This window comes from Marmota marmota, unplaced genomic scaffold (assembly GCF_001458135.2).
Source record: "Marmota marmota marmota unplaced genomic scaffold, marMar, whole genome shotgun sequence".
In the NCBI taxonomy this organism is placed as follows: Eukaryota; Metazoa; Chordata; class Mammalia; order Rodentia; family Sciuridae; genus Marmota; species Marmota marmota.
In genome coordinates, this window is record NW_025999968.1 from 51,083,185 (window position 1) to 51,097,821 (window position 14,637).

At 33.6% G+C, this 14,637-nt stretch overlaps 1 protein-coding gene across 1 annotated transcript; it reads left to right on the plus strand.

Moving 5' to 3' along the window:
* The first annotated feature begins 962 nt into the window (after window positions 1-962).
* On the plus strand, window positions 963-11,693 carry LOC107136122 (keratin-associated protein 6-3-like). Its single transcript, XM_048803863.1, has 3 exons — window positions 963-1,087; window positions 10,242-10,296; window positions 11,108-11,693. The coding sequence occupies exons 1-3, from the start codon at window positions 963-965 to the stop codon at window positions 11,432-11,434; spliced, it is 507 nt and encodes a 168-aa protein (XP_048659820.1). The 3' UTR covers window positions 11,435-11,693.
* The last annotated feature ends 2,944 nt before the right edge of the window (window positions 11,694-14,637 follow it).

Sequence of the window (14,637 nt, forward strand, 5' to 3'; positions counted from 1 at the left end):
AGGTTAACAGATCTGTTTGTTTACTTTCACCTTTCCTTTTCATTATATTTAATAATTCTGTTCAAGATAATGTAAATTGTTCAGAAAATTGTTTTCTTAGTACCTGTTGGAATGTACATAATTTTTTTAGGCATCATTGCCAGAATTCCTATCTTCATCCTGGTGCCAGTGAAGACAAAGATAAAACCAAACTACAGCTTCTTCGATAGCTATCACAGTAAACTGTATAAACTGATGCATCAATGAATAATAACTCAACAAGTAATGTGCAATCAAGGAGTCAATTTACTTTGGGAGGAAATGGACATATTGATAGATTCCTCTGCTTTGAACTGCTTGCAGAACTTGCCTGGACTTTGTATCACTTGTATGCATTGTGAAATATCTGTTGGTGCAGCAAATTGTGATAATGCTGGTGTATATTTGCTGATGGTGTCACCGGTGGTACAATTTTTCCATAGTAGCCATCAATTTCTGTATCCTCCCCCCTTCTGCTAGTGATGGTCTAAAATTTGGGGACCAACAGAGGTGAGGCAACGAACCTCACCCCCCACTGGTGCAAAGGCCATATTTGGGGGCCAACAGAGGTGAGGCAAAGAACCTCACCCCCCCCACTGATGCATAGGCCTATCCACAAGTATGGCTGTATGCTGGACCGGTAGTCAGTGACGGGTAAGATCCAATTGCAGTGGTACCAACCTAAGACAGGAGGCTGACCCCTTGAGGTCAGCTCATCCGATGACGGCTAAAGACCATATGTAGTACTGGACAACCTAACAGGCACGGTCCCTAAGCCACATTGCTTGTTGTTTAATTAAACAGAAGAGGGGAGATGTTGAGAGCCACAGCTGAGTCGGAATGGCCCCTGGCACTTTGCCAGAAGTAATGGTTGAGAGGCTAGCCATTAAGATGATGCTGGATTGATTCAATTGTATATTAGACCATTACTGTCCAGTAATAGGATGGCTCTTGCTGTGTGGGACGCCCGCTACTTTGGAGTTCCCATTGAGTTCTTGCAGGGTTCCGAGAGTGAGTGCGCATGCAACCCATGGGGGGATTTCCGGTTGGTGGTTCCTGGAGGAGCCGTGTGAGTGGCGTTCGGGGGAGTTCCTGGGGAGCGTGTGTGGAGTGTGCTGGTGGAGTTCAGAAATAAAGTTTGTTCCTGCTTCAGTGTCTTGTGATTTGTGCCCAGCCAGACTGTGGTAGTTTTTCAGGATAATTTGTTTAGGAAAATATATACAACATAAAATTAGGTCTCTACAAACCAAATTTGAAATTTTTATTTCAATAAATTAATTGAACTAATTTTTATGTATTAATATGTTTGATATATTAGGCCATATTCTTTATTTGTTAATAAATTTCAAAATGGCTTTGAGATAGTTCACCTAGGATTTGTATTTGTACTTCACCAGTTTTAATTTGTATCAAACAATTTGCTCCTCCTATTTCTTATTTCACTTATAATTGTCTGATTTATCTGTTCATATGTATATTCTTTAACTCTTCTTACTTTTATACAAAATTAACTTAATTTTTCATTTTCCTTTCTCACTCTCCCATTCACTTCCACTTTTTCAGTAGGCTTGTTATTACTTATCATTTTATGTATTATCCAAATGTCAGTTTCTACCCTCTTTCAATCTATATTCACTACCTGTATTTTGCTGAAGTTTCCCTAATTATTCCTTCATTAGATGATTATTACTCAGTTGTTCACTCATGTGAACCTGGAGGTACAGAGGGCTATATTTTCTTATATAGTGAAATATTGTAATTCATTAGAATATAAAGGAATGTTTAACCAGCATTTAAAATGCTTCTCCATTCTGTTTTTAATGATTATAGTGAAAATGTTGATCATAAATCTAAATTATTTTCATTTGTAAAGGATTTGATTTTGGTTTGATCTAAAATAATAAAGAAAACCTTACTTTAACTTAGAAATCTATTATTTTAATTAGCTTATTATTGAAATTGATCTTTCTAAGTTAATATTTCCATGCAACTATGAGTTATAACAGTGAATAATTGCAGGTCTTTTTTACTTTATAGAAAGTTTCTTGAATTATAATTTTAAATATTAGTTCTGCTTTTATCCTTTGATGTACTTTTACTCATAAGAATTTTAGCAATATGAATGTTTTATCTTTTTTGTTGGGCTTTTTTTTCTAAGTATTTTTTCTCTAATAATTTCTTATATTCTTTTGTAAAATTAACTGAATCATTTTACATTGACATATAAAATTTGTACATGTTTATGGATATCATGATACATGTATATTTTGTGCAATATTCTAATCAAAATAAATATATTAAACTTTTTACATGTTTATGATTTATATGTGGTAAGAATGTTCAAAATCCCTTCTAGCGTTTTTGAATATATAGATTTTTTTGTTATTTCTATATTTCAATACCATTCTCTTGATTTTTATACTTCTTAAATTTCCATTATTAAATTTCTATTTCAGTCTATTCTCCTTTAGACACCATATAATTTGTTTTTCATTTATAAGATAGGGTCTGTTTCTTGTTTCTGTTTGTTTTTCACTGAATTCAATGTATTCTATTTAATATATATATTTTTTAAATTTGTGTTTCTAATTCTGATTTTTAAATAAATTTTATTTTCCATGTTCTTCCATGCTTGCTTAAGTATAATTAATTTCAAGGAAATTATTTGTCTTTCTGTTATTCTTTGCTTTATTGTTTAACACGGGGTGTTTTCCTCAGTGATGTATACTGAATTTCATTTTATGACTTTCGCATTAGTTCTCTGTACATTTGGTAAGCTTTCCTGTGGGAGGAAAGTACTTGAGTGATTTAATACTTAATTTAGTACAACTTAATTCCTTCAATGCAGAATTGTCCTGGCACTTCAGTGAATTTTTGTTTATTGTTTTTCAGGAGAAAAGGAGTAAATTGTCTCCTAATTTTCTCAATTCCTTTTGTTTGTTTGGTACCCCTAAGTGTTACCCTTTTCCTTTACTGTTCCTCTTCATTACACCATTTTGAAGAGTGCCTCTTTTCTTACACCTTTTCATCCCCAGCAGCTCGGCATCCTTAAGATTGTCCCTCCACCATGCCAGGTCTATTTTGTCTCTCCCATCTCCTGTTCTCTGATCCACCTGTATACCTAGGTTTAGTACTTTCTGATGGTGTTTTATTCTCTTACCCGCAGTTTTCCCTCTGTTTTTACTATGCAGCCTCAATGAAGGACAGGGTGCTGGGCATACATAGGAGTGGTGAGATTTGTTACTGTTTCTTTTGTTATCTAATTTTGTTTGTTGAGAGTGGGGCATTCCTCTCTCCTAGCAATTTTGGAGTTTGCTATTGAAGTTGTTTCATATCTTACCTTTCTTGCCTAGGTTCATTTATTTATTTCTTTTGTTTTTTTCATTTGTTATTCATTTGGAGTAAAGTATTGGGAGCCAGGTACCTAGACTAGCACTATTTTCTTAAGTTACCTATAAATACATTGTCTAAATATTGAATAGAACTTAGTAGTACAGATATCTGGGCTTATTGTTTTCTAGGTGGAAATGTTTGAATTTATGAATTTGCTTTCTTTATTATATATAGCAATATTCATATTTCCTTGAGTCAGCCTGATAATTTGTATATTTCAGGGAATTCTTCATTTCAACATTTTGTGGATTTATAGGTATTCATTGCTCACAATATCCACTTTATATTTTTAATATCTCTAGGATTTCAGTGTTGATTCATAATTCCTATTGGTAATTTATAATATCTCTCTTATTATTCTTGATCAATCTAGCTAAAATTTATTCTTTTTGTTGATGTGTTCAAAATGCCAAGTTGAGGTATTATTATTTTTTTTAAATGTGTCAATTTTTAATTAAGTTGATCCTACTTTTACCTTCACTTTTCTTCATTACTGTCACTTTGTGATTATTTTTCTTTCTTTATGTTTTTTGTAAGTTTAGAACATTTATTTTTTAAATGTAAATATTATTAAAAAGTATAATTTTTTTCTATAATTACTACTTTAGTGATTTTACACACTTTTTTTTGTACTTTATTACTCAGTCCAAAATGTTTTTCTGATTTACAATGTGACTTGTCTTTTGATTTATCTGTAAGTTAAAGAGAGAGGTTTTCAGGTTCAGGAAGAATCTGCTCTCATGAATCTGACTCTCCTGCCCTCTCTAAGAGATAGCTCAGCAGTTGAGGGACAAAGGTAGGAACTCTCAATGCACCATTAGACATCCCAAATGATGCACAGTAGATGGGATGATTAAACTCATCCTATATGCTTGGACATGCTTGTAAGAGCAGTGGGAAACCAGTGGCACAAGGTAACTAATCAGATCAAAATGACACTAACAACTATGAAATATTTTAACTATAGCCTGGAAGAGTAGACAAAAGCCCATTGTGCTTAACATAAACAAGGTGAATAGCTGCTTCATAAATATTTAAATAGGACCAACATTATCTTACTACATAAAATTTCCATCATAAAATATACCAAGAATCAAGAAAATTTAATTTGAATGCAATGACATAATTAACTAACTTTAAAACTCAGTTTATATTGTCCAAATTATCAAAAAAGAACTTAAAATTCAAAAACCATAAAAATGTTTCAAAACTATATCCTTTTAAATAGTTTCAAAGTAAAAGGATGGAGATACACATCTGTATCTGCATATAGCAGCCCATGCAAACTTTAAAATATGGAATTTTTTCTGGGGAAGAAGCATTTCATAATGAATAAAGAGACAACTTATCAGGAAAGTATAACAACTTAAATCAATATGTACCCAACAATAGAGCACAGAATATGCAAATCAAAAAAATGACAGAATTAAAAGGAGCAAGAGAGGTATGCAATTTTTTAAAAAAAATATTTATTTATTCTAATTTGTTATATATGATAGCAGAAGGCAATTCAATTCATATTACACATGTACTGCACAATTTTTTCAAATCTCTTGTTGTAAACAAAGTAGATTCACACCATTCATGTCTTCATACATGTACTTAAGGTAATGATGTCAATCTCATTCCATCATCTTTCCTATCCCACCCTCCCCTTTGCCCTATCTAAAGTTCCTCCATTTCTCCCATGCTCTCTCTGCCAACCCCATTGTGAGTCAGCATCCTCATATTAAAGAAAACATTCAGTCTTTGGTTTTTTGGGATTGGTTACTTCACTTAGCATAATATTCTCCAACTCCATCCATTTACTTGCAAATGTTTATAGTAGCACAATTCATAATAGCTAAATTGTGGAACCAATCCAGATGCCTTTCAGTAGATGAATGGATAGGAAAACTATGGTATATATACACAATGAAATATTACTCAGCATTAATAGAGAACAAAATCATGGCATTTGCAGGGGTATGCAATGTTAACAATTGAAGGCTTTCAAATCCTACATTCAACAATAGATAGAAAAGCTAAACAGAATGTCAGAAAATAAATAGAAACCTCTAAACCAACAATACCTGAAAATTTTTAGAATATTGTAGCTACTAAGACAGGGAGCAATTTTCTCTCAAGTGCATATGTATAATGTTCTTTAAGATAGACCAAATTCTAGGTCAAAAATAAATCCATAAATTTAAATGGATTGAAATTATGTATAACCATGTATCACCTATCTTCAGCTAATGGAAAAAAAAAGGAAATATCTACCTGATTCTCTCTGTCAGATGCTTTCAGAAGACATACTTTGTGAAACCAAAACACAAGATTTTGGTCATCTTCATATTTTATTTTTCTATAAAGAGATAATTGTTTATGTACCAATTGTAGGTCATAATTGCTTCACTTCTATTTTTAGTCAACAAAATATTATTACATTGATGGTTTATATGTTTTCATTATTGGAATTACTGCAATTTAGTAATAATAAATTGAGTGAATTCAGAGAATTTTTCTAAAGATTTCATGAACAAAATTCAGACAGTCAGGATAAGAGGTACAATATGTAGACTATATTTTGGATCAAACTTTGTATGATTTGATTCATCTGAAGCCACTGCTTTGTTGTAAAAGATAACGGGTCTCTTTCCAAATACAAGCAGATATTCATCCCCTGAAAGATTCACTGAAATAGCCGTCAAATTCTATATTTTCTTGTGACAAGATGACAGTGGCAGACAAAAAAAACATCTGTCCTGCTACCAAACATGAGTTCAAAGATGCATCATCTATAAGGGAAAACAAAAAGCAATAATATAAAATTTTGAGGAATAATCACCTCTATGCAGTCTTATTCAAATACCAAGCAACAAAAATAAATGAAACCCTGTGTACTGTTTTCCTGACATCTTCAAGCAAACATTGGATCTACCAAGGATAAGGCTTTGACCAGGTCAAGATATACCATGGTAACACAAAGAATCTGCCTATGAAAACATATACTACAAAACACTGATGGAATGCAGCCATTGGTTAGAATTGACACATGTGCATTGCCAACTGTAGAAAACAAAGGTCTCAATACTCTCACGCATATACTCAATCAATCTAGAAAATAAACACATAAAATTCTCTACAAGGTTTGCAACAGTGATTGTCTTTAATGAAAAAAAATGAATTTAGAAATTTTCCTAAATAAAACTGGCTAAGATCGTTCATACAAATCACGTAATAGTACACACCTTCAAATAAACATGTTTTTAAATTGATGGAAACTCTAGGCCATTTTAATAAAAAAATGTTCAGATATTACATGATAAATCTAAGATGCAGCTGTCACAGTGTGTTTGAACAGACATCATTATCACAAATAATGTTGGAGGGAAACATAGTGCCTATAAGGAATGGCCTAAAGGCACCAGTGATCTTTAGTTCTCCAGGGAGATCAGAAGACCAGTATCCTCCTTGGCAGTCTGGTTGGTAATAGGCAAATAAGTATCCCTCAGACCACAACTACATCAGGTCACCACAGTAGATGCTATAGAAGTTCATGGTATCAGGAGAGGAAGACTCAGTTGTACAGCAGGGGCAGGCTCTAGGGTTTTAAGTTCATAACATGCACAGGGCTTTGTAAACCAGCTGAGTGGTATGTGGGGCCAACCATAGGCACTGTTGGGTTCACATTCTAAACTAATTAGCATTGAAGCCATCTAAAATAGTTCTTGGCACCAACATACCCAAGATAACTTTGCTATTTATGTGTGAAGACATAGATAATGATATGATGTACCTTTAACAAGAGACTCCTCTGTTTTGGTGACTTATTCATTCCAGATGCCAAATTTAAATTATATTATTAGCTACTGTGAGATCATAACCAATACAGATTTCCCTTCTTGCAAGTCTTTTTTTTTTTCACTTTTAAAGGTATCCTCCTTTGTATCTTCACATATGTAGTCTTTGGAATGAAAGCATGACTTTAAGACAACAGGGCAGGATGGGAATCTCGTGGAGGAAAAGACAAGATTCCAGATTTGATTTGTAAATTCTTGAATTATGATGTTTTATTATTTTCTTGTGAAGCAACATCATTCACTTTGATTTATCCTTCACATGTATACACCCTATAATTTTGTGTAGAGTCCAAAGCAATGGCACAGTCAGTCTCTGAAATTTCAGCAGATGGGCCATGGGTATACACAAAGGGTTATATTCAAAATTTGTTTTTGTAAGACTTGCATTTTATTGTCATCATAATTATGATCCAATGAAATAGACACATCTCTTCTTTGTGTATTCTACCCAAAATGTATAGCTATACCTAGTGGTAAGAAAAGGAGAAGCTCAAATTAAAACATTCTATAAAGCATTTCCCTTCAAATTTGTCAATATAGCTAAAATCAAGCAAGACTAAAAATTTGTGGCTAATAAAAAGATGTGCCAAACAAATGACAAGTGAAATCCTAGATTGGCACCTGGGACAGAAAAATAGATAGCAGTGGAAAATGGTGAAATCTGAATAAAATTGTTGCTTAGTTAAAAATATTGTAAAGGATTAATTTTTCAGTTTTTGAAACTATATTATGAAAGATAAGAACTGACTGAACAGTGGAGATCAAATCTCTTTGACTTTTCCCAAGTCTAAAATTATTTCAAAATAAGGTTGGAAAGGAATTTTTAATTGCAAATTAAATGCAATGATTTGGTCATTGATTAATTCTTTCATGTATCAGATTTTAAGTGATCATTTGTATGTTGGACACTATTGTAAAAGGTGTGTGTTGGGGGAGTTAACAGAACAGAAAAGGTCCCTATTGTTACAGATCTTAGATAAGCCAAGGGGACAGGTACTTCTAAATATGTGGTCAAGAAATACCTCTCTGAGAGAATAAGAGAGAAGGGAAGACAAAGATTTTGCTGTTACTTTCAGAGGGGAGTAACTCAATGGCAGAAGCTTTAATCAGACATAAATTTGATCATTCTGAAGAGTCTGCAGGCTACTGTTATCTGTTTACCATTATAAGAAATAGTGTTGAAAAATCTCTCCTACATAAAGCCAAGGCTGTTGCAGTGCGAGCAATAAAGGCCATGTAATCCAAGCCTCAGGTGCCAGGCCTAGCAATGAAAATTACAAGGCATGCAGTTATACTTGATTTTCAGACAAATAATGTTATACGCATTTCCTAATACAATATTTGAAAGGTTCACATTTTGAATATTAATATTCCAAAATTTGTATTTAACTGAGTGTCTTCTATAATATAGACAACTATGTAGAAAGGCATTAAAGAATTTTTTTTCAGCATAGGTTCTTGGCTGAATGTATCCTGCATATATTCAGATGTAGAAAAAATGAATAAAAGAGATTTGGGAGCATGGAACATTGTGAATTTAGCATCTTGATAATTTTAACCATTTGAGGACATGTCAAGTGATAATTTAGAGATAGATATCTATAGATCAGGATTGGAAATATGTTGTGAGATTAATACTGCAGAAGTATATATCCAACGAGAGAGAGCTAAAGTAGAGAATATAAAGTGACTAGTACCTGCATGGACTCCTTCCTATTTGAGGGTAAAATCTGAAGAAAATAAAAGAGAAAAGTTACTGAACAGGAACAGCTGGTGAGATTGTAATTAAATCTAATGTTTGAAGGAATATGAAGGGAAAAGCTGGGTAGATTTTTAGGAATGAAAAAAGAGTTTGATAAATCTCAGCACAACTCAGGCAAGATGGAGGTTTTAGTGATCCTTGTAAGAGGAGTTTTTCAGTGGAGTGGTACGAACTAAAGCAAAAAGATGTGAGAGAGAGGAGACTAAAAATACACCATGGGAAAACATGTGAAATTGTGTGATGAACAGAAAATAAAGATTTTTCTGTCATTTCTCCTTTTGCTCGCATCCCCCTCCCCCACTGTGAAGTATTCTTAAGAACTCAATATAGATCAGAAAATCCTAGCAGGAAAAAAGTTAAATAGAAATCTCATTGGGTTAATGCTTTGCTATTATGATTAGAGAGAGGAACTTAATTCTTCTGAAGAAAGAAATTAAACTTCAAGCAGGAAGTTCGGTAGAGAAATAATTTAGTAAACATTATTAGGGATATTATATTTCACAAAATGTCTTCACAGCTATTTTGGTTTAATGCAGAAAAAGTTAATTACAGATTTTTAATTGACAGATTCAGTATACTTATGCCAATTTCAAGTAATTTTTCTAAGAACTTAGCCAACAGGAAGACTGACCATCATGTTCCTTAAGTTAGTATTAACCAAAAGATTATTCTAAGCTATTTCTTCATTAACTTTGCACTAGGATAACTTGAGAACACTCTTATTATCTCTATGTGAAATATGAAAATGATATAGTGAAGATATTCTCTAATTCTATCACTTCAAATCAGCCAGTATTAATACAATAAAATGTCATAATGTGTCTATTTAAAACAATTAATCTATCAAGGGATACACATGGAAAGAACAATCATAAACACGCATTAGATGAATATGTGTTTGATCTAATCATTGCTATGATTGTGCAGGGCATGTGTATGTGGGTGCACGCATGTGTGTATTCCTTGGTATTTCTTGGTTTTAATGGTAGGAGGGATTAAACCCAGGGCCATGTGCATGCCAGGCAAGCATGTACCACTGAGCTTCATAACCAGCCCACCATGAAAGTATTTTATTAAGACACATCTTTTTTTTCATTTGATATAAATAAGGTGTATTGGCAATCTGGATAATATCATTCGCTCACATTCACACTTCTATAGACATGAAAGTACATTTTTCAACTAAAGTGCAGATCATTTCCACATTCTTCTGCATCCAATAGGAGTAATTACCAGAATGAATTTAATGAAGACAGTAATAATTCTTGGGCTATTCAAGTGAACTCAGCCTATCTGTCACAAGTAGAATAGTAGCAGGATATCTTATATGAAGGCTTTAATATACTGATAAACATGAATTTTTATGATAAGCTCATTGAGAAATTAGTTACCTAGGATATAATGCTAATATTCACTGGAATATTAACTAATAACTGTATACTCAATTTGGAAAAATACAGGTAGAAATTGGATACCAGGGAATAACTTCCTTTTTATAATACTTCAACAGAAATTAAACATAAATGAGACTTACTCTCATTGTTATAAATGGAAAAGTCTAATGCATTGTGTTCAGATGTGGTTTTCTCAGAAAACTAATTACTTGGGTGATTATTAGCATCATGGGGTTGAAAGATACATTTGGTTTCAGCATAGAAAAGGCATTAAATACCAGATAAAGAAAATTAGTTTTCTTTGAGAGACAAGAAAAAGTCATGAGTCAAAAAATAGTGTTTTAAAAAATGTTTTAAATGAAGAAAACATTGAGGTACAAAACAAATAGATTATGGTTCAGATTATTACTTCTTATGTAGAGGGTACTTAAAAGAGATTTTGAAAGTTCTGTTTGAGGCAGGATTGTACAAAGTTATGTGTCTCCTCTCATTGAAACCCTAAATAGGATAAGCAGATTCCAAACTAGAGACCAAACAAGCCAAGCCTCTTTAATGCCTCTGAGCCTTTATCTTATGGTCGAAAAACAACAAAATAATTACATTAGTCATAAAATAGGGCGGTGGCATGAACACATGTGGTGGGTCCCACCCATACTGAAGGTATATAAAAGGCCTTCTAAGGGACACTTGTCCAGACTCGTCACCTACACTCCTCCTCTACCCAAGGACAAACTCTCCACTCAACAACCAACACCATGTGTGGCAGCTACTACGGAAACTACTATGGCGGCCGTGGCTATGGATGCTGTGGCTATGGAGGCCTGGGCTATGGTTATGGAGGCCTGGGCTATGGCTATGGAGGCATGGGCTATGGCTATGGAGGCCTGAGCTGTGGCTATGGCTGTGGCTTCCGCAGACTGGGCTGTGGCTATGGCTGTGGCTATGGATATGGCTCCCGGTCCCTCTGTGGCTGTGGTTATGGATGTGGCTCTGGCTATGGCTCTGGCTTTGGATACTACTAAGGAGGAAGCCTTGGGAGACTGTTTCAATACCTGTGACACAGGATTCTACCAATTTTGAACCCCACACATCCTGAACTTCATGCTTCGATGAGTACGTTATGCCAAAAGTTCCCGATATCACCTTGCTGAAGATTTGCCCTATGGTGGTCCCTAGATCTGACTTCCCTCTTTGTCCTTCTGTGATTTGAACACACGAGTAGTGGAAGAATATGAAATATATCCTGTGAATTCTGTATTGTCCCGGGGACTGATGCTATCCCAGACCCTGTCTTTTGATTTTTTATGCAGGAGTATTTTCTTTATTTTCCCAATAAATGTGTTCAATCTGAAATAACATTTGTGTTTGTTTTTTTTTTTTTTTCATTCGAAATCTACTACTTCTTTTTTTAATTTAATTTAATTTTTTATTAGCTACACATGACATTACAATGATCTTGGCAATTCATACATTTGAATCATTGGGGTATAATTTCTCATTTTTCTAATTGTAGATTGCAGAATCACACTGGTCATAGAGTCACCTATATACATACAGCAATCATAATGTCTATTCTACTACTTCTTTTTCTGTTTGCATTAAAAGAAAAATTATCTTCTTTTTATTTCTGGAAATACATATGTTCATCTACTTTCCAAAAATGAATCTACCAATAGATAAATACAGAAAGAAAATTCAACTTTATAATATCCTTGATTTCTGACAATAGTATCTAATAATCTTGTAACCTACATCTTCCTGTTCTGATGAAGCAACAGTGGTATTATGATGGGTGGTTGTTAGTATGAAAGGAGTTAGTGTTTATCTATTTCATTGACCACTGCCTGAAAACTCTATACATTCCAAGGGCTGTTTACCAAATCTTGCTCTGTGTGAAATCCTTTAGAAGATATGAATAATTACACATGATTTTGTATTTCTATTATTAATTTGGGGCATATTAAACAAGAGTTCGCTATGTTTTCCCAGAACATGAGATATAAAAGTTTACACTGATCCCTTTCATTTATTTTTTATATATGTTAATATAGTTTACATTTTTCTTGAAAAGGTGCCATCTTCTCTTAAATTCATTTACATGTTTTTAATTGTAGAACTAAAATCATGGCATTCTATATTCCTTTGTTTCTTGAAGGTTTAAGATTTTGAATAAAGTTTTAGAAATATAGGACCTATAATGGGCAGGAGGAAGAACAGAATTTCAGTACATTAGACAAAGGGGAATGAAGGGAAAAGAGTGGGAATTAGAATTGGAAAGACAGTGGAAGGAATCTGTCAAAATTTTCCTATGCACATATATGAAAAATCCTAAGCAAACCCAATATCATATACATCCACAAGTATGGGTTCCTAATTAGAATAAGATATAATTGTGCATGCATAATTCCATCAGAATGGATTCAACTGTCATGTGTAACTAAAAAGAATCAACAAAAAAGGACCAATTACAAGACAAGGAACTAGTTTTACTTTATAGAATAATAGGGGTTATCTGATTAGCTCTCCCTGGAGGGCTGGGTCTGCAATCCTCAAGGAGTTTTCTCCTCTCAGTAGAGGAGTGGAGATGGCTGAGTCTGTAATGTCCAGGCCTGTGCAGACTGTTCCAATGGAGGGAACTAACCTCCCAGGCAGTGGGGGAGGGCTGGCCAGCCTTACCCCCGCTGTTGCAGACCAGCAAGCTGACCTAGAGCCAAGCTCTAAGAGGCAGCTTGAGCCCTGGACATTATTCCTATGAAGGGGAGATGGCTCACTGCACAGAGTTATGTGAAGCAGAAGAGGGTACAGGAAACAGACGTCATCACTAAGAGGCCCGTGTGGCACAAAGGGATGTTGTGTATGTACACACAGGGGCTAGGAGGGCTACCTTAGCTACTTGTGGCTGGATGACTTTGTTCCTTGTTTTGTATTTTTCTGTTTCATGTAATGCACACATTAACTGAAAAAAAAGTCTTTAAAAATATTTATAGGAGCTATCAAAACAATTAATATTCACAGCCCTGGAATAGCAAATAATGGGGGAGAATAAACTGATATAGAAATCTACTTAAAGAAATGATATTTTAAATGTACCCAATTCGTTAAAAGTCAGAAATATACAGAGGTAAAGGTTATAAACCCAATCAGATTAAACTCAAAGGAAATTATGTCTAGTTATATTATATTTGAGTTTTGGAAACCAAAAAACAAACATTTAAAAAAAACTTGAAAGCAGCTAATGATAAGCAACACATTACTTATAAGGAATAATGAATTACCATGGCTTTCTCAGGAGAACCTATACACTCCAAAGGGAATGAAAAACAAATAAACTGCTGATAGAAAAAAACCTAATACTCTATATCCAATAATAATACCCCTCAAGGACAAAAGTGAAATAATATCTTTCTCAGATGAAGGAAAAATAAGAGAAATTTGTGTTTACAAAATCTTTTCTAAAAGAAATGTTAAAGGAACTTTTTCAGGCTAAAAGAAAAATGATCCTAAATGGAAAGTTGGAACTTTAGAAACAAACAAAAAGAAATAGAAAATTATAAGCATTTGGGTAAATAGAATAGATTATTTTCCCTTATAATTTCTTTCAAATTCATGTAACAGGAAACAAAAAATTACAATATTGTATGAGGGAGTTTGAAGTTAGGTTGATGTATGACAAATATAACAATAAGAAACAATAGTAAAAGTATCTAAAATGAATCTTACGCCTTTTAGCTAAAGCAAAATATGAATTCAGAACATTGTGAATGATTAGTTATGAAAATTGTAATCACTGGAGTAATCTCCAAAATTAAAGAGATGTAGCCAAAAATATAATAGATAAATTAAAATATAATATTAAACCATTCACATATGAAAAATGTGGGCAGAAAAATAGAAACAAATACTAAAACATTATTATGGTTTAAATATGAAATGTCTCCTAAAATTCACATGTAAGAGTTTTCTGACATAAAATAATTAGATTATGTCAGGTGGAACCTGATCAGTGCATTAATCCACTGATATGGATTAAATGGGCAGTAATTATAGGCAGATAGGGTGTAATTGGAAGAAGTACATCTTTGGGTGAATTCTTTGAGATTTTTATTTTGTGCCTCCTGAGGGGGACTTTCTCTTTTTCTCTGTTCCCTAGCTGCTGTTTCCTGAGCTGCTTTCCTCCAACACGCCCTTCCACCATCTCCTCACTCCATCTCAGAGCTGTGGAGCA

Bases quoted from the DNA above. Each gene is read 5' to 3' on its own strand.
- LOC107136122 (XM_048803863.1), top strand. From the start codon at position 963: ATGGCTCTTGCTGTGTGGGACGCCCGCTACTTTGGAGTTCCCATTGAG. The intron at 1,088-10,241 runs GTGAGTGGCGTT...TGCATCCAATAG, and splicing joins GTGGTTCCTGGAGGAGCCGT to GAGTAATTACCAGAATGAAT. The intron at 10,297-11,107 runs GTGAACTCAGCC...ACACTTGTCCAG, and splicing joins ATAATTCTTGGGCTATTCAA to ACTCGTCACCTACACTCCTC.